The sequence below is a fragment of the Rhopilema esculentum genome, chromosome 19 (genome assembly GCF_057945365.1).
Source record: "Rhopilema esculentum isolate cy_ngs chromosome 19, ASM5794536v1, whole genome shotgun sequence".
Lineage (NCBI taxonomy): Eukaryota > Metazoa > Cnidaria > Scyphozoa > Rhizostomeae > Rhizostomatidae > Rhopilema > Rhopilema esculentum.
Window position 1 is genome coordinate 9,599,650 of NC_142833.1, and position 18,183 is coordinate 9,617,832.

The 18,183-nt window shown below is 35.1% G+C and overlaps 1 protein-coding gene across 3 annotated transcripts in view; it reads right to left on the reverse strand.

Annotated features, from left to right (window-relative positions):
- The window catches only part of LOC135688517 (nucleoporin NUP188), a 49,482-nt gene that overhangs the window by 26,555 nt on the left and 4,744 nt on the right, over positions 1–18,183 (reverse strand). For all 3 annotated transcript variants that reach the window (XM_089114066.1, XM_089114067.1, XM_089114065.1), the window contains exons 2-17: positions 17,502–17,556; positions 15,881–15,954; positions 14,187–14,265; positions 13,149–13,229; positions 11,735–11,779; positions 11,529–11,621; positions 11,009–11,062; positions 7,984–8,040; positions 7,700–7,750; positions 7,465–7,551; positions 4,918–4,994; positions 4,035–4,106; positions 3,790–3,829; positions 1,710–1,814; positions 1,385–1,477; positions 105–194 (exon numbers count right to left, since the gene is read on the reverse strand). In XM_089114066.1, coding sequence (XP_088970192.1) covers positions 105–194; positions 1,385–1,477; positions 1,710–1,814; positions 3,790–3,829; positions 4,035–4,106; positions 4,918–4,994; positions 7,465–7,551; positions 7,700–7,750; positions 7,984–8,040; positions 11,009–11,062; positions 11,529–11,621; positions 11,735–11,779; positions 13,149–13,229; positions 14,187–14,265; positions 15,881–15,954; positions 17,502–17,556 — 1,153 coding nt within the window. The remainder of the gene's footprint in view (positions 1–104; positions 195–1,384; positions 1,478–1,709; positions 1,815–3,789; positions 3,830–4,034; positions 4,107–4,917; positions 4,995–7,464; positions 7,552–7,699; positions 7,751–7,983; positions 8,041–11,008; positions 11,063–11,528; positions 11,622–11,734; positions 11,780–13,148; positions 13,230–14,186; positions 14,266–15,880; positions 15,955–17,501; positions 17,557–18,183) is intronic.

The following is an 18,183-nucleotide window of genomic DNA, read 5'->3' on the forward strand; positions in this document are numbered from 1 at the left end:
GTGCAAAGCTTCAAAGTAAAAGTTTAATATGTGAGGCTATCATGATGATAAGGCACAAAGAGAAGTCGCTCAATAAGATAAAAACGAATCAATCACATTCCTACCTCTAAATTATTGAAAGAATCCACATGAAAGACAATGAAAGTCAGGTCCATAAGCCAGCATACTACGTATTTCATCCAATTCGACATTACCTGAAATACCACAAATCATACTCAAATCTCTTTCCGGTGGGTTATTTATCATAATTAACAAACTGGAGAAAACCATAGTCTGCAAAACATATCAGAACAAAAACATTTCAACAAGAACTTTTACAAATGCGGTTAATTTCCAATTATTAATTCAAACTTAAAAGGAAAGTAAAAGTTTGTTTCGAATCATAGAAAATCGAGCAATGCAAAGAGAGCTTAAACAGAATAAAAAAAATGCGATAGATATATCAGAGATATGGATTTGACTGTAGCAAAAAAGATGTCAGCTTCTATTGAGATCAGATTCTTTTAAGACTCGGGCAAGTTCTTTATATTGATTCAATTTGACCCGCCGCTGGTAGCTGCCTTAGTAACCTGTTAATGAAGTAAATAGGAGGTCAACTAGACCCCCAGATCGGTATGTTCCTTGTGACGATCTGTTGGCGTTTCAAATGTAAGTTTCCGGTGTGCTAGTAGTGTAAGCCTGCACCCATCACAAGGATAGGGGATAGGGAATGTTTCAGGGATCAAAGACGCGCAAGACGTTAAGGATAACGTTGATGATGCAGCCATTCAATTGAAGCTAGTCCAAAGGCTAAAGAACGACACCCAAAGCACAAGTGGAAGTCTACATGCCTTGGTGAGAGTATTTAGTTTTTTTCTTGTTGAATCCAGAACAAAGAGGAAGAACTTTGAAAAATAACCAGTTTTGGACTGCGTTGTCTTCAATACATTTTTGACTTTTGCAATTTCAGAAAAATCGTGAGTTACATCCATGTTGTCACTGTGTTTCTAGGCCGTGAGACATATCCATTACATCACCTCTGACTACCCAGGGCCTCGGACGAAAGAGGGGCCGGGATGGGAAATGTCCCAACTTTTTTGCAATACAATAGAGCTTTAATTCAAAATCTTATGTTGTGGCTGCTAAATTTTTCCTTGGCCACCCACCTTTCCAACCTGTGTCGGAGCCCATGCTTTCCATCTGTTGCACACTTTTGTGGCTTGCAAATGTACGTTTTTAAAGGACACCTTGCTAGCCCTTTCACACAATCTTAAAATTTTGATAAATAAAGTACCTTTCAATGAAACAATTTAAGCTAAACAATTCTAAATAAGGAGAGAACAACCATGTTACAAATATTTCTTTTTAAGACACCACTAGCTCTGAATAACGCCTTTTATCATACCTCGCTTAGAGACGAAGACGCCCATTGTAATAACGTTGAAAGATAGCCAAACACGTCAAAGGCAACAGCAGTTTTTCCAAAATCTTCAAACGCCTTGAACAAATGTTATAATAATTTTTTCAGGGAAACGAAATAAAATATCAATTTAACTTCATTGAGAATCTAATTACCTATTGAATACATTTTATTTTCTATTCAAAGGCTATATACCCGCTTTACGTACAGAGAAAAACAGAATTTTAATACAAAATATAAAAACAAAAGAGGTGTCAAAACTAAGTCAAAACAAGCAAGTGTAAACCTAAAAAGATAGCTAAATGCTGACCTGTTCCTCTCCCTGTCTCGCGTGATATCGTGCCAGGGTCCAGGCTAATAAAACAGCGGACAGGTGCGCACTATCATCCCAATTGCAAAAGATTTCATCAAGTTTCTAAAACCGCATTAATAAATTGATCAGAAAATTAATTAATTGAAAGAGCAGTCATTCAAGTAAGTCACTCATTCATTTCAGTCACTCATTTAGAAGTTGAAGATATAATATCAAGTTTTGACTCTTCCAAATCTGTAGGTCCCCAAAGTGTTCCAATGAATTTAATAAAAATTCTTAAACAACACATCTCCCATCCATCTACTTACTAATCAACCTTTTCTAAACGGAATTTTCCCAAGGAAATTAAAGTTAGCTAAAGTAGTCCCTCTTTTTAAAAAGGGGGACTCTGAAGCTAGATCAAACTATAGGCCGATCTCCTTGTTGCCAATTTTTAGTAAATTGAATGAAAAAGTAATGCACAAAAGGCTCTACTTTTTTGTTACTCATTATAAAATCACATGTTCCTTTTCAGTTTGGCTTTCAAGAAAATCATTCGATTGATCATGCATTAATTAGTATGACTGAAGCTATCAATAGTAGCCTTGGTAACAAAAAATATGGGTGTGGTATATTTTTTGACTTACAAAAGGCCTTATATACTGTAAATCGTAACATTTTGCTTTTCAAACTTGAGCATTATGAAATTAGAGGGAATGCATTTGGGTGGTTCAAATCGTATCTTACAGACAGAGCACAGTTTGTTTTCAATTAATGGTAGAAATTCAGAGCCACTGAAGATTGCATATGGTGTTCCCCAGAGGTCAGTGCTAGGACCCTTGCTCTTTCTTTTATACATCAACGATTTACCAAGAGTTTCAAAACATTTAAAATTCTTCCTCTTGGCTGATGACACAAAAATCTACTTTGAATCAGAAACACTTGAAAAACTCACTAAGAAGGTTAACAAAGAACTAAGATATGTCAAACGTTGGCTTGATGCTAATAAACTCTGTTTGAATATGAGTAAATCTGACTTTATAATTTTTCATTGTTCTTCAGCCTCATTACCACTAGACATTATAACCAAAATCGGTAAAAACCACATTTCCAAGGTAAATACATCAAATTCTTAGGACTTCTCTTGGAAGAACACCTTCATTGGAAATAGCATCTTGCTGAACTCTCAAAAAAACTGGCAAGAACCTGTGGCATTCTTTTCAGGATTAGGAACCTCCTTCAAACAGTTACATAAATATAAATTTATAATGCTTTGTTTATGTCTTTCTTACAATATGGTATTATTGTTTGGGTACAAGCGTTTGATTCACATATTGAGCCACAATTCAAATTACAAAAAAGAGCTGTTAGAGCTATATCACATCAAGAATTCCTTGCTCATTCTATTTCTATTTTTAAAAAACTTGAAATTACTTAGAATCTCAGATGCTTTTAAACTGAAACTATTATCTTTTATTTATGAATCAACCAATAAGCTAACTCTAATGTATTTCCATAACTTCTTTTTTCCTTATACATCTATTCATTGTCACGCCACAAGGCAATCAACACGTGGTATCTCTTCCTGACTATGAGAAACACTTCACAGTACGGCTTGAAATCAACTAGATATATGGGGGTAAATTTATGGAACAATCAACCTGTAGAAATGAGAACTACCTCTTCTAAATTCATATTCAAAAATATTTGAAAAAATAACGTCTAGAAAATATTTGAAAGTCAGTGAGCTTTGCAAAATTTCTTGTTTAGTCCTTAAAGTTATTTAATTTAATTCAACGAGACACTTTTATACATGAGCATATAGATCGCTGAAGGCTCCTCCTTAAGAATTCTGCTTCGATTTGTTTTTCAAATGATGTTATTGCTGTTGTTGCGTTCTTTCGTTGATTTGTTTATAATTTACATAACCAACTAGCTTTTTAGAAATATAGTAGAATTTGAATTAAATCAAAATCAAGCAATCAAAATCAAGATCAGTAAGAATGAAACAACAAAATAAAGAGCAAAGCAATAAAAAATCATTTTCGAGCAACATCCTACTAACATCCTACTAACATCCAACTAACAGCCAACTAACCTTGACAGTATCCATACTTGCAAAGATTTTGTGATCGCATCTGTTCAATCAAGGCAAACATGGTCAAATCAAAAAGTATTCAGTGGCTGTATTCAAGTACTATATAATCTCGGCCATCGTAAATGTATAATGCAGACTACAGAGCAAATATTACGACAAAAAACCAAAGCATCAAAATATCAAATATTCCCAAATTACGCGTATCATAAAAATAAGACATAATGACAGAAGAATGACAGAAGTACCTTTCCTGTTTCCAAACGTAGCCTAGGGATTCCAAATCGATTCCTTCGAGCAATATCAAACAGCTAACGAACCTGCAAGAATACTTAGGTATCAAGTCTCTCGTTTAGCGAATGGTATTTCAATCCATCGTTAACAATGCAACGGAAAGCCTTGCAATAATCTTTTACTGGATTTCATGTCAAAAGGGCATCGATTTTTACCATGGCTTCTTTCAAGAACAAGTATATACAAACAAAAATAGTACAAACGTAAAAGAAATTACTGAAAAATCTATAAGAGACATTGACAACGACACGAACTCATCCTGCTTGATGCTTGATACGTTAATCTGATCCTATCTTATGTTATTTGACAGAACTCGACCCAACGTGCTTCCAACACGGAAATCAGAAATGCTCGAATAGCTTTTGATGCCTCTTTAAGAGGATCCCTGCACTTCAGACAACTTCAATCTAAAACAAATAAGGACTAAAAACCTTTTTTCTTAACTTTTCTATTTCATCCCAGGGCTTTTACTAAAATGTTTCGCCTTTCCTAATTTGGCTGTCCGAAAAAGGAAAGGTTACGTAACTTTCTAGAAGATTCATTAATCCTGTTCAGGGGGCCTTCAGTCTCAAAATCAACGGACTAATACCTCTATTTCTACTCCCAGTTATCCCCGATATTTAACTACCATTACAATGGCTATTTAACTACAATGGCACCAAACTTGAACAAACTGCAGCATCAGATGATCGAAATAGAGACCATCCCAATCGCTTTTTATGATTGTATCTTTTTACTTCCACATTAAATTCCAAGAGTTTGCATATCGATTGCGAGTTCACTTGTAAAGTAACAAAATATTTGCTAACTAACTTAAATGCAAATGTTATACTTTACCCTATGGATTGCAATAAGCAATTGGAAGAAGATCCAAGGTGCCTTTTGTCTGCTTGTTTTATCCCAAAGTTGGTTGACTAAAGAAAGGTAGAAAATACTTCAAAATTTTGTATCATTAAAGGCCTAACTAAATAAGAACTTCGACAAAACCAAACTCGTTTCCAGGCCTGCTTCATTAAACAAGAATAACGAGTAAACCTCTAGAATATGACAAAAAGTATAAAAAAGGCAGATTTTGCTGTTGGATGCTATCCTTACATAAAGCAGCATTTCTGTTCTTCAGTGCAATTTTCAAAAAATATTCTAGCTTTCTTTTGAATACTTTTATCGAAGAAATCTCTCATAACCGTGAAGGGAAGCTTATGACTCTACCAGATTTGCAGAAATTCGATTAGGACACTGTAATTGCAGATCGCAAAAACCAAACCAAAAAAATTTATTCAGAGCAATGAAACAAATAATAGAGCTCGTTTGAATGGAGATGAATATTGTTACATTGTTTAAAAGGTTAATTGACACCTATTGCTGGCTGACTTTCTCACACAACTCTCTTTCAAAAACCTTTTTTAATTGTCCAACCCTCTGTCAACCCTAAACCACCAAATAACACATTTATTAAAGATTGCCATGTATCCAAACTGAAGCCGTTGTCAAAATATATCAAAAAGCAAGGATCCTGTTGTCATGAGCTGGTTCACTAGTCAAATCTTGATTTTTGGATCTTTCGTATTTAAGTTTGAAGAAGAGAGGATAAAAATTGAAGTTTTGCAAAAATACGCGTGAAAACGACTTGCTGACCCCATTTCAATATTTTGAACTTCCTAGCATTGTTTAATTTACATACGATATTTTTTGCAAATATTTTGTTTCCAGAAGTTTGGTTGCAGAATTTGAAAAGTGAGTTATGTTCATTTTAAACTATATTTTTTTTCCAGACAGGATAAAATATTGTTTTATTTGTTTTATATATTACAACTGCAATACCTCTGCAGCCCCATTAAGCGATGAACATTAAGACTTTGAGAAAAAACTTGTGAGTTATTCAATATCTTTTGAAACAATTGGGATTTTTTCAGATGGCTTTTTATTTTCCACACGTCGCCATATTCAACTCCGGAAATCCACCCAGGGTCGCCTGTGAGGGCATAAATCCTTGGTCAAACGATCCAAAATTTCACCCAATATTTTTTCTTTTTGTTTGAATGTGACCAAACGTTGGTAGTCAAACGATCCAACATTTCACCCAATATTTTCACCCACAGATCGAAAAAATGACTGGGTAGAGGGTCGCGCTGAAGGCTGCACAGTTTCGCAACATTTCGATTCGAAAAAACGAAAGGCAATCGCTGCCTTCTCTATTTATTTTCTCTTCAGATATCTTCACTGTCATCGTGGTTAATAAATTCCCAAAACAAAACACGATCACCTAGAACAGCAACACCTTTATTTTATATTTATTAAAGAATTAATTTGTTGTAGAAGTAGTTTATTTATATTATAGCTGATAGGGAATTCGTGTATAAAGATTTTGAAATGAAATGAAATGAAATGAAAATGAAATTTCAGGATGAGCGTCGCAGCCCCCACCAAGGCCATGACCTAAATTCGTCCCCCTTCGCCTTCGCTAAATTCGTCCCCACATGCTCCTCTGTGCTGCAGCATCTTCACTGACGCTCTATGCCTCTTCCTTCGCACAGAATTCGTTATACTTCGTTATATTGTCCATAATGAAAGTGTAACTGATTATGACGCAATTGCTGAAACGAAGGGAACCAGCCCGAGAAAACAACAACAGTGCGATGATTGAATTTCGGCGCTCTTCAACCAACTGCGGGTGGGCAGAGCCAACAACACCTCAAAACAATAGAATTGTTGGATTTTTGACCTCAGTCAAATTTCATCCAACATCAAAAATAACGATGTGACATTTTACCTAACATGATGTTTGGCGAAATGTTGGGTAAAATGTTGGATCGTTTGATCAAGGATAAAGCGAATTGGAAAAAAATTCTAGGGGGGCTGCCCGACGAAAGTTCCATTGACTACCAAAATTTTTCCAAGACTAAGGGAAGACTATTATCCGATTGGAGTTGATTATAAAAAAATTCAAACGTTGGGGATACAGCCCCCTTCCCAGCCCGATGGTTTGTATCCCCTCTAAAGATCACCTTTTGCAAGATTTAAAGTATTAGATGAACAGAATTATATGTAGTTATTTTAAAAAATAATTACCTGTTCTATACTGTTAATTGAATGATTACAAATAAACAAATTATGACACCCATAGTCTTTGTAGCGGCGCTGGTGCACTTGATTTTGGCGCGTGCACCAGTATGGCGACGAGCCTACATTTCTTTCACGTAGTGTTCCACTTCTTAATTTTGGTTGCAAGGGAAGCAAATTGAATAAATCTAAGAACAATTCAAGACATCGTTGAATGGACACACCAAGGTTTCCTTTAAAAGTAGATCTTTTATCAACTTTTGTTCAAACAAGATAACACGTATTTGCTATTAATGCACCAACTCATGGCGACAGGATTTATACCTGGAAAAAAATTGCGATATCAACTAGAGCTTCACCAGAGGGCTTTGCATCTTTATGGTACACGAGAACTACTTGTAGCATTTCATACTGAAAAGAAAAACACGAAAACTTTCAGAAAACAACACCTGGAAGACGCATTCAATGGTTTGAAATTTTTTAAAAAATCTAAGTAGAATTAAAACTTGAATCGACTTTGGTACAGTTTAGGCGAAAAATATGACAAAGACTATCAAACCTGCTCAAGAAGTCCTTGATAGGCAAAAATCTCTTCTAGCTGTGCATTTTCCTGGAAGACAAAATTAACTTGTGCTGAAAGATAGAAAAGAAAAAGAAAGAGCACACGACATTTGCAAACAAATAGTTCGCTGAAACCATCCAGTGACAATTTATAAGCAAGGATTGAAAAGCAAAAAAACCAATAACGCCTTGCAATGAAAATAGATACTTCTCTGGGATTTCATGTACACACAAATGAAACTGCTAAATTAAAAAAGTGCAATGATATATTGAATAAAGAACCTTTATTCCTGCATGAATCATTCCAGTTTTACATCGGTCTTTCAACTGCTCTAAAATCTGTACAGATGGAAAAAAAGGTAAAAAAGTTCAACAGATCCAACTGACAGTGTAAAGTAAAGTAAAAGCCAATTTGTGTTTTATCTCAATCAAATACGGAAAGAGATAGCACATAAAATTGATAAGAAGAAAATTCGCCTTTCCGTCAATAACATCTGATAACAACAATATGCCAGTGCCTGATAATCGCATTCAGCGCGCAACACAGAGTCGCAAATTTGAAGCGTCTTGTTCTACATAGAAGGAGGATATCGGATATCGCTTATATTGTTCCTAATAAAAACAGCTGGACATGAATATTAGTACACAAGAAATTTTTTGATTTTTCATTTAACCTACAGAATCTGGAATCGTTTCTCCTTTTATTGATTAATCAATCAGCCACCTTGAGTAATTTCTAGAGAGTTCATTGTGACCTTTGATCAACAAATAAATAAATAATGATAATAATAATAATGGAAACTTTCATTTTCAATTAAAACTACAATTACAAATTTCACTATTACAAAGGTATTTTGCAATTGGCTAGCCTGGGTTTACAAAGAAAAAGACTATTACAAGCACAAACAAAAGAAATTATAAAAAAAGGAAAAAGTGTGTTCGTCATTGATTGTTTTAGAAGTTGTCAGTAGCAGAGATCGTTAGAATTGAAGAAGTTCAGGATTATTCCAAGACTTATACAGCTAACTGTTGATATATTTCTCGCTCGAGAATTTTTAGGAGAATTGGTTGAATTGATATTGGCCTATACTTTTTGCGCAGTGATTTGCTCCTTGATTTGTGAATTGGTGTTACCCTTTTTCTTTTCCATAAATCTGGTACTTTTCCTGATATGAGAGAGAAGTTCAGCAAATGAGCTAGGTGTGTAGAAATTGAGGATGCGCTAGCCTAGAGTAGTTTGACACTTCTACCATCTAGACCAGCTGACTTTCCATTTTTCAGTTCTCTCATTTTGTTTTGTAACTGTGCATCATTGAAAAAGTCAAACTCGAAAGTTGTATTTGCACAAGTTTGTTGGATAGCTTTCCTTACTCCAGTGAATTTTTCAGCCAGTTTACAGGCTATATTTGCAAAGTACTCATTAAATGTTCGTGAAATTTTTCTGTTACATGTCTCCTCTTTTCCATCAGTCTCGATTCTAATTGGCTGATAAACCTTTGTGTTTTTACAGGGGACACATTCCTTTAATTTCTTCCACATTTCGTTGGGATTTTCCTTTGTATTATCAACTGTTTCATTAAGATAGTTTCTCTTCTCTGTTTTTAGCTTTGTAACTCTATTTCTCAATTTCCTATACTTATTCCATTCCTCTTCCTTTCCAGACCTGGATGCTTTCAATTTAGCTACATCACTTTCTTTAATTAATGCCAAAAGCTTATCTGAAAAAACATTGTTTGTCTTCCCTTTTATTTCTATTTTCTTTGCATGCTTGTCAGCTACTTTCAGAAAAGTGTCAGTGAAACATTTAGCTGCAATGCTGACATCCCTTGTTTGGAAAAGTCATTTCAGTCCTCTTGCGTCAGATCATGGCTAAAAAGATTTTCATCAAATTTCTTGTATGACCTTGTATGAATTATCCTTGGGGGACTTCTGAAATTTTTTCTTTCTCTTATAGCATATGTCATGTAATGGTCACTAATTGATGTTTTTATGACCCCACTGTCCCTCATGCTATTTTCTTCTATAGAAATAATCAGATCAATCAGTGTTGATGAGTGGGAAGTTTCTCTTGTGGAAGACTTTAAAATCTGGGATGCCCCCAGTGTGCTACAGGTATCATTCAATAGGGAGGAGCATATTACAGTTCATGTCGCCGAAGATATGGATTTCTTTTATGGATCTAAATTCTTTCTGCAGTTCATCCAGATATCTGAGGACAGCTTCTGTTGCTTCAATATCCTTTCCATTTTTTGGTGGTCTATCTATGCTCCCTACAATTATTGGACGGCTTCTTTTTAAGCAAAGCTTAACCCATACTGCTTCAATGTCATTCTTTTCCCATTCCTCAAGCTTGTAAGCTTCAAATTTGTCTGATACATAAAGGGCAACTCCTCCTCCATGTTTATCTCTGTCATCCCTGTGTAATATGTAGCCAGGAATCTGTACATCCTCATTCTCAATTCTTTCATCCAATTTTGACTCATTCATACTGAGCGTATCAAAAGCTGGTTTTTCAGCCAAAAGTTATGTGAAATCAAGTTTTGAAAGCAATCAATATATGTTTATATGTAACATCTTCATTTCATTGCTTTCAATAACCTTTGAGAAACAACTTCTGACTGATCAACTTGCCCCAGTGCTCTTTGCTGCCCCAGGTTTTGGTCAAAATTCATTTCATCATTCGCTGTGTTAGTAAATGGGAGATTTCCTGCACAGCAAACATTACAAGTCCAACAGTAATCATCCAGCTTAGAAAGTATTTTGTATTTCTTCTCTGTTATACCTTCACATTTGTCTGTACCCTGCTAATACAGATATTACATGTGAATTTCCTGTGGTTTTTAGCAACGGGCCCGTAAAAGAAACTGCATGGATATTTGACAGCTCCAAGATTTGGACAAACATCGCCACTGAACATGATGGTTATCGTTGCGATGTAAAGTCTAAGAGAACTCTTCGCTTTCAAGTTATTACTTCGCACAAACTTAGGCCTAGGCCTAGCACGGTCGCCATTGTAGCAAGCAGCTGAAATGCTTTCCCAGTATTTCATGGTAGCAAGTAGGCTGAATCTATCAGTATCATTGAAAAAACTCTTCTTGTCAAAACTGTCAAAATAATGGAATTTATGACAAGTAGATGTGTTATATAAAATGAGACAATATGCGAAGCATGTGATCAGAAATCTAAACACAGCCGCCATGTTTCTCTCTTTTGTTAAATTGAATAACACAGTAGTCAAACCCAAATTGAATATTATCCTGAAATACATAGTTAAATTAAGCATACTTTAAAAAGAGTTGGGCATTACCTTATTAAGGAAACCATGAGAAACTAAGTTTTTAACACAAGAAGCAAATTCCAACTGTAAAAGAAAAGTAAATGTTACCGTAAAAACTTGCTATTCTGGGCAGATACATAAATATGGATATTCAGAAATCAGAGAACATAGCACAGAAACAAAACGGTGGTTGACAAAGTATATTTGCAAGAACCCCTCTTCCATACTATTTGACACCACCATTAATCAATACTTAAAACACGTGCATGGAAGCTACTTTTTTCAGCTTGCATTCTTTAGTACGACTTTAGTTTTCTTTACTACTACCTGCGAGACAGTTACTAAAGTAAATGGAAACAGTTCTGTAGCATATCATACTGTCAAAATTAGCTGGCCAGAATGGTAACTTAAACATCGACAAAAAACGCAATATACACTCAAGGAAATGGCAATATTCATAAACAATTTACAACATTCATAAGTCATTTTTTAGAATAAAGTTGAGCAATATAGAAAATGATCCAGGGGACCAAATGAAAAATTAACAAACCTGGAAAAGACATTCGGGATGTTGTGAATACGTTAAAATATACTTGATGCATCTAAGGAGAAAAATTCTCTCCCTGAAGTAGAATGATACCACCTAAAAGAAATAAATGCAGAGCTAAGTAAAAATGACCAGTAGCAGCTTGCGATTATTAAAGAATTTGGCTCTCAGATAAAGTTTAGAATATGGAAGATAATTTGGTTACTTACTTGCAAGACGAGCTCTTCTGGAAAACTGCTTTGCTCCAACTGTCTCTAGAGACAAAACGGTAGCTTGTCTTAATCATGTAAATGATTACGACATGAAGTGGCAAGAATGACAGTTACCACCATTAGCAACTCTGCCTAGACAACAGGCAGTCTACGTCCTTAAAAAAGATTCAAGGTAATGACAATGGTAATGACAACAGTGAAGATTAAAAAAACTGATGGTTGAGCCATCAACGGTTAGCTAGAGTCTCAGGTCGTGGGTAAAAAAGATTTCTAGACATCACAGAAACATGGGGAGGGCATCGCAAACGATGATTTACGCTGAGCTTGGTTGGGAATCCTCAAGTTTCCGACGACGCCTTACCTTGTTTTACAAAATGATGAATAATCTGACACCTGCATACATAAAAGATCCAATCCCCAAAATTCAACGGTCACATTACTTTTTCGCAATTGGGATGCAATTTGACGAATAAGGGCAAGAACAGAAAAGTTCAAGTATAGGTTCTATCCCGATTGCCTTGCTGAATGGAATGAAATAGGTCAGGAGAATAGACTTGCATTAGCAGTTGCTTCCTTTAGGAAAAGTTAATCTCCAAAATCCGTCCTCCTGCTAAATCCGTTTGTTGGATTCATGAACTAATAGGGTTATCTTTATCACCCAACCTAGAGTGGAACTTAGTAAATTTTGTTTTCAAAAATTCAAGCTTAGTTTTAGAGAATCCATAAACCTAATGTGCCTTAACAACGATGGTATTGAGACTGCGGAGCACTTTTTGTTTTTCAGCCCCGCCTTCGTGGTTGAACGTTGAAATCTTTTAAAGTCTAGTGTCTTTGAATTATTACAACTACTTGGATATACCAATATTTCAAAAGGTCAACTTTCATTTTAAGTCAATAAAGAACACCCAAATGACCTCCCAAATATATTCACACAACTTGTAGATTGGATTAAGGTCGCTGTCACTTAACGTCCAAGTCCATTTTTGTAAGTCATTTTCGTATAGTCCGGTGTGTCTGTTTCTTTCTTCGCCTATTTCGCATTTGACGCCAGGCTTATATAGTGTAAATGATTATCCATCAGGACTCCCTACCAATCTTCTCAACCAACTATATATTGGATATAGATATAGACCTGGGCCATTATGGCGTTAAATGTAAAGCTGAGGAATGTCACGCTGTAAAGGGGCTCTTCGTCGAGGTATATTTTACGACCTGTGACAATGTAAAGCAAACTTTCAATCCTGATCTATGTTGCTATGATGGAGCTGTCTTCCATTTATCGAGAGTACTGTCCAGCTATCTAGAAACATTGAACAAGGCCCAAAGTGAAGAAGTATCATGGTTGATTAATACAAATAAATTAATTTTACAAATATAATTAATTCAACAATAAATAATCATAAAGCATTACCTGCAACTGCTTTGAGGTTCCTCGGAATTCTGTCCTTACAAAACTCTGGAATAACTCCTGCGCTTGGATTGCATCAAGATTCTGCCATAAAGCAAGGAAGAATACTTCTCACTGAAAGAAAACTTGACCCAGACCCTTAAGAAATGTTTTTGAGGCGGCTAGATTGCTTTAGTACACACGAGTTTTTGGAAACCATTCGATATATGTGCATAATACGATAAACCTGAAACATCAATATTATTTTGCCCAATGCAATGGTGTCATCACTGGGTAATCTGGATACAAAATTTACACCTTACAGCCCGACGTTAAATGGTTAATGTTAGCCTGCTGGGCGTTTACATGAGGAAAATGAATTTAAGTCTCAGAATGAGTGCTATACACAAAGACGCTCTAACTTATAACGATCAACTTTTTGTACCTGATGAAGCATGTTTACAATTACAACCCTCGCTCTGCAAGAACCATTCAATAAAACCTCATTATTCCCAGTTTGAAAATTTTCAATATTTTGCTTTATATCTTATATTTTCCTTTTCAATTTGATCAGTTTTCATTTGCTCCTGTATCCGAAATGCGCTTTCCAATGAACCAGTTCCCATGGATTGCTCTCAGAATTTAATTCCATGACCTGGTTTTGCAGAAGAAAACCAAATTCTTGCTTTTTTTTAAAAAATGCAGTAGCTACGCTTGTGAGCAGATTCAAGTGGAAAGAAAATCAGCAAATTCCGCAAAATTTGGATGGTGATTTGACATGTAATGCACACAGGGTCCTTTTGCTCCATTTTGCTTATTAGGTAGAATCCGCTCAAAACTTTTCTTAATGTGCCTTTGAAAGCTGTCACCTTGAGCTTTCTTTTTGCTAACACTTATATCGCATGCAAGGCACTTTCAATTCTTTCAAAATGCAAGGCACAACTTTTCAAAGATTCCTTTTAAATGCTTTCAAATTCAAGAAGAGTAGTGCATCATGAAAGGTATTTTTCTGGGTGGCAGGAGGAAACTGAAATGATCAAATAAGAAAATAAATTTATTTACCAGCAATTCACTCAATTTTAGCACCAACTCCAGTCCTTTACTTGGACTTTTCTTCTTTAATTCTAGATAGGATTCTTCACTGGCAATAAAAAGAATTATAAGTACCAGTATGAAAAGGTTGAATAATATGTATGTTTGGTGGTAACTATAATCTGACTTCTGTACTACATATTCATTTTCCTGAAATGGACAAGATCTTTAGTGAGTACACTAACAAAGCCAACACATTATGAGAACAAATTTATTAACACTGTGTTTAAATATAAAGGATTGTTTGGAAGGGTTCTTTTCCCACAAATGCCTCTTTCTGAGTGGGGCGTTTTTTAGTAGGAATGCATGTCTTACTTCGGTTATCAATAAATTAAACAAATTTATACATCATGTCGAAAAGTAAATGTTTCCATGAATGCTGCAGTGCTCAATTCCCCAGTCTGCAAACAGTGATTACGGCAGTGGTGGAATTATGAAGGTGATTGGGAACAACCCTTTGATACGACGTGGGAAATTTACAGGAATCGTAAATTTTTCTACAGGAAACAGAAAAAAAAGACTACACAAACAAAAAACTTATAAAATTCACTGTGCCGCCCTACCTTGAAAAATTAGATTTCTGAAAACCTATGATCAATTTGCTTTTCATAATTTTTGGGGAGGTCAAGAACTAGCACAATTATCATAGCAAGCTACCCCCAGTCAATGTAGAAACACTGATAAATTAGTTCATAGTCTATTATAAACCAATCTATACAAGGTTGTTGGAAAAGGTGAACAAATAAAAGCCATCTAAAGAGTGGCTCATCCCAAGTCATTGCAGTTGAAAACGACCATCATTTGTGATGAGGTCAACCCAGGCTTTTCGTAAGAAATGGCCCACCCGAGTGGCCAAACGCTCGCGTGATTTCTCTTGTGGGAGCGATCGCTCTAAAAATGATAATAATCAACAATGCTAAAAGCGTCCGTAATGTTTATAAAAACCATATAATTCTTTTGTTAAAGGTTATATCAAATGAAAACGAACTGTCACGATGACCTTTAATGTATTCCAAAAAGGATCAAATACCCAATACAAATGTGCTTCATTTATAAACAGTATGTATATCACGAAATATAGACGCTATTGTCTGGCGATCGCAAAATGTTCTTTTTTTAAAAAACGCTTCAACTGCCCAGAAAATGTTCCTAGTGCTATGGTAGTTCAAATACCAAGTGCCAATAGTATTCCTAAACATTCGCGGTGGAATTGATTATCAAATGCATTTTTTCGTTGAGATGAGGTTGATTCAGCTTACTAATATTTCCTGCATTTTGATATATCGGCTTTGTATTTTCTATATTATTCCTCAAATCCACCGTTTTGCGCGAGCGATCAAACGCTCTCGTGGTCGGGTTTTCGCGAGTGCTGATGCGATCGCGAGTGATCGTCGACAAACGAAAACGAAAAGGACTGTCGTTGTCCACCAAAATTTTTGAATGCAAGGATACGGGACTTGTTCATAAACCTTGGCTTGTTAAAACCCACCATGACTTCCAACAACCAGCTTGATAATGCAAAGTGACTTAAGTTCCATTATCTTTGTTTTTCCTACAAATTGTCTATCATAAAATAATATAACAGTTTTGTTTTTCCACAACAAATCAAATAAATACAGTAATAGATTTCAACCTTTTAAAATAGAAAAACTCAAAAATTATACCTTGCATTCTTAAAAGCAGCAAGACCATTGTGAAATCTCTGCTCGTTATCAACCAACACTTTAGATATTTCTTCCTATGAGTAGAAAATAATTAATTTTCTCCTTCTAAGATCCGTTGCACAAAATAGTTTGAAGATATGAATCGAGATTTTGGTTGCCTGTAACTACCAATTTTGAAAACAGGATTAAGATTCAATTAAGGATAACTTTCTTCACAGATTTACTAGCTATTTACTGTCTGCATGACTTGAATCGTCTTCTTTGTCTAAAGATACCAAGAAGCATTAACATTGTGAAGCAACTTTCAGTTATCAATGACTGTATCAAATACAATTATGTACAAATTCATTTATGGTGCAAAAGTTTCCAATAAAGAAATGAAACAAAACAATAATTATCTGATTCAAAATTTCAAAGAGAATGTAAAATATTTTTCTTTCTGTTGGTAAATCTTTAAAAATGTTAATTGATTCCTTTGTTTCTGCATACTTGATCAGTTTAGATGTAACTATAGAATGTCATTGTCATTTGGAATAATATAATTTTGATATATGATATTTGAGTTTGGATTTACATTTTTAGGAGATGTTCATATCATAAAATGCAAAAAAGGTCTGGTGGATTAAGTAGCAAATCCTTATCCTTTCGTAATGAAACAAAGTGAATCTCAAAAATTTGTTCTTCGTAGGATAACCAATAATCTAACAATTTCCAGATTTCTGACAAAAGCAGGTGTTTTAATATTTGAAAAAGCTATAAATTTCTTTTAAAAGTTGCACCTTTAACAATTCATTTGATTGCCTCAAAACCTTTTGTCACTTTACATGCACAAACAAATTTTAGTTTTGCTTGAATTCAAGGCACAACTTTTCAAAGATTCCTAAAGTTTTCATAATGAATGTAGTAGAATTTAGGCCTAATGTCTTTTTGGGATAAGATGGCAAATAAAATGCTGGCATGGTCAATTAGGATAAAGACAATCAGGATACCTAACACAAATGTCAGGTCTTCCATATTACCTACATTTCTTTCAATATAGAATAATTCTTCTCAAAAGAGCTACATTATCTGACAAAAGAGCTATATTGGAGAGAATCTCACTCCAAGTCAACACTATAAATAGAAAAAAATAAAGATTAAAGTAAAGGAAACAGAAGAAAAGAATAACACAATACTCCCTTTAATGAAATAATTTCAAATGAATTGGGTTTTGCAGTGGGGGGGGGGCAGGCTTCGAAAAAGTATTGAATTTGTCTCCAATAATGGGATCAATCAAACATAGCAAAATTGTACCTAAAAAGGGTTTAAAGTTTTAAGTGACTGCAAGAAAAAATTGAAAGATACATTCTGATGAGCTAATCTTAAATGCATGGTTGCAAAAACTTGCAGCTTTGTCCAAGGCCCTCCGAAACCTCAAGACAGCACTGCCAACATGGCACTAGCAACTACAAGTGCCGATAAAATCAAAGGCAACAATTATTGTGATGCATTGTAGTGAATTTTATAAAATTTCTTTGTTAGTTAAATAATGCTGTCAATAACCCAAACCAACCCCAAGATTGTATTTCTTGGCTGTTCCCCCCAACACAAAGGAAATAAAACTATTAAAAGTGGTACTTACAGGAAGCAAAAGAGAAGATCGCCCAGAGATGATGGACCAAAGTTCTTTGCAGCAACTAAGGAAAAATACTGCTTAGATTACAAAGATTTTTATAAATAAGCAAAAAATTGAATCTATGTTGAAAGTGGAAATAAAATCTAGCTTTTCCACTCTACAGGAGGTGGTGATGTACAGAATGTCATTCCTTGTATAAATACTTTAAGATAAGTTAGGTATTTAAAAAGGTGTGAAGAAGTTATTATACAATCCATGAGATGGTAAATAAGGTACATCTGAGATCTTGCAAAAACCTATCATTTTCTGCATAACTGGGTAAGATAGGCCTGGCTGTTTGGGATGGGCCATCAACTACATAGACCTCAGCAGCATCTTTGGCACTTAGAGCTAAACAATATTTTGTTACATCTTCTAAACATAAAGAACAACACAAAATGTCAATTCTTGCTTGCTCATGTGGTATTTGTTGAATATTTGTGCACAAGGGACCTTTGTTTGAGACAAGCACGTCACATGTACTGACAGGGAGGCCAAAATGAGCAGCACAAGCACTCTTCAAGTTAGGTAGAGTTATTTCATCAAACTCAAATGATACAAATTCGGGTGGCTCAATCGGACAATAGGTTTGCTTGCTGTCGGGTTCTGAAGAAAGCTTCTGGACGACAATCTTGTGTGGGGCAGATCC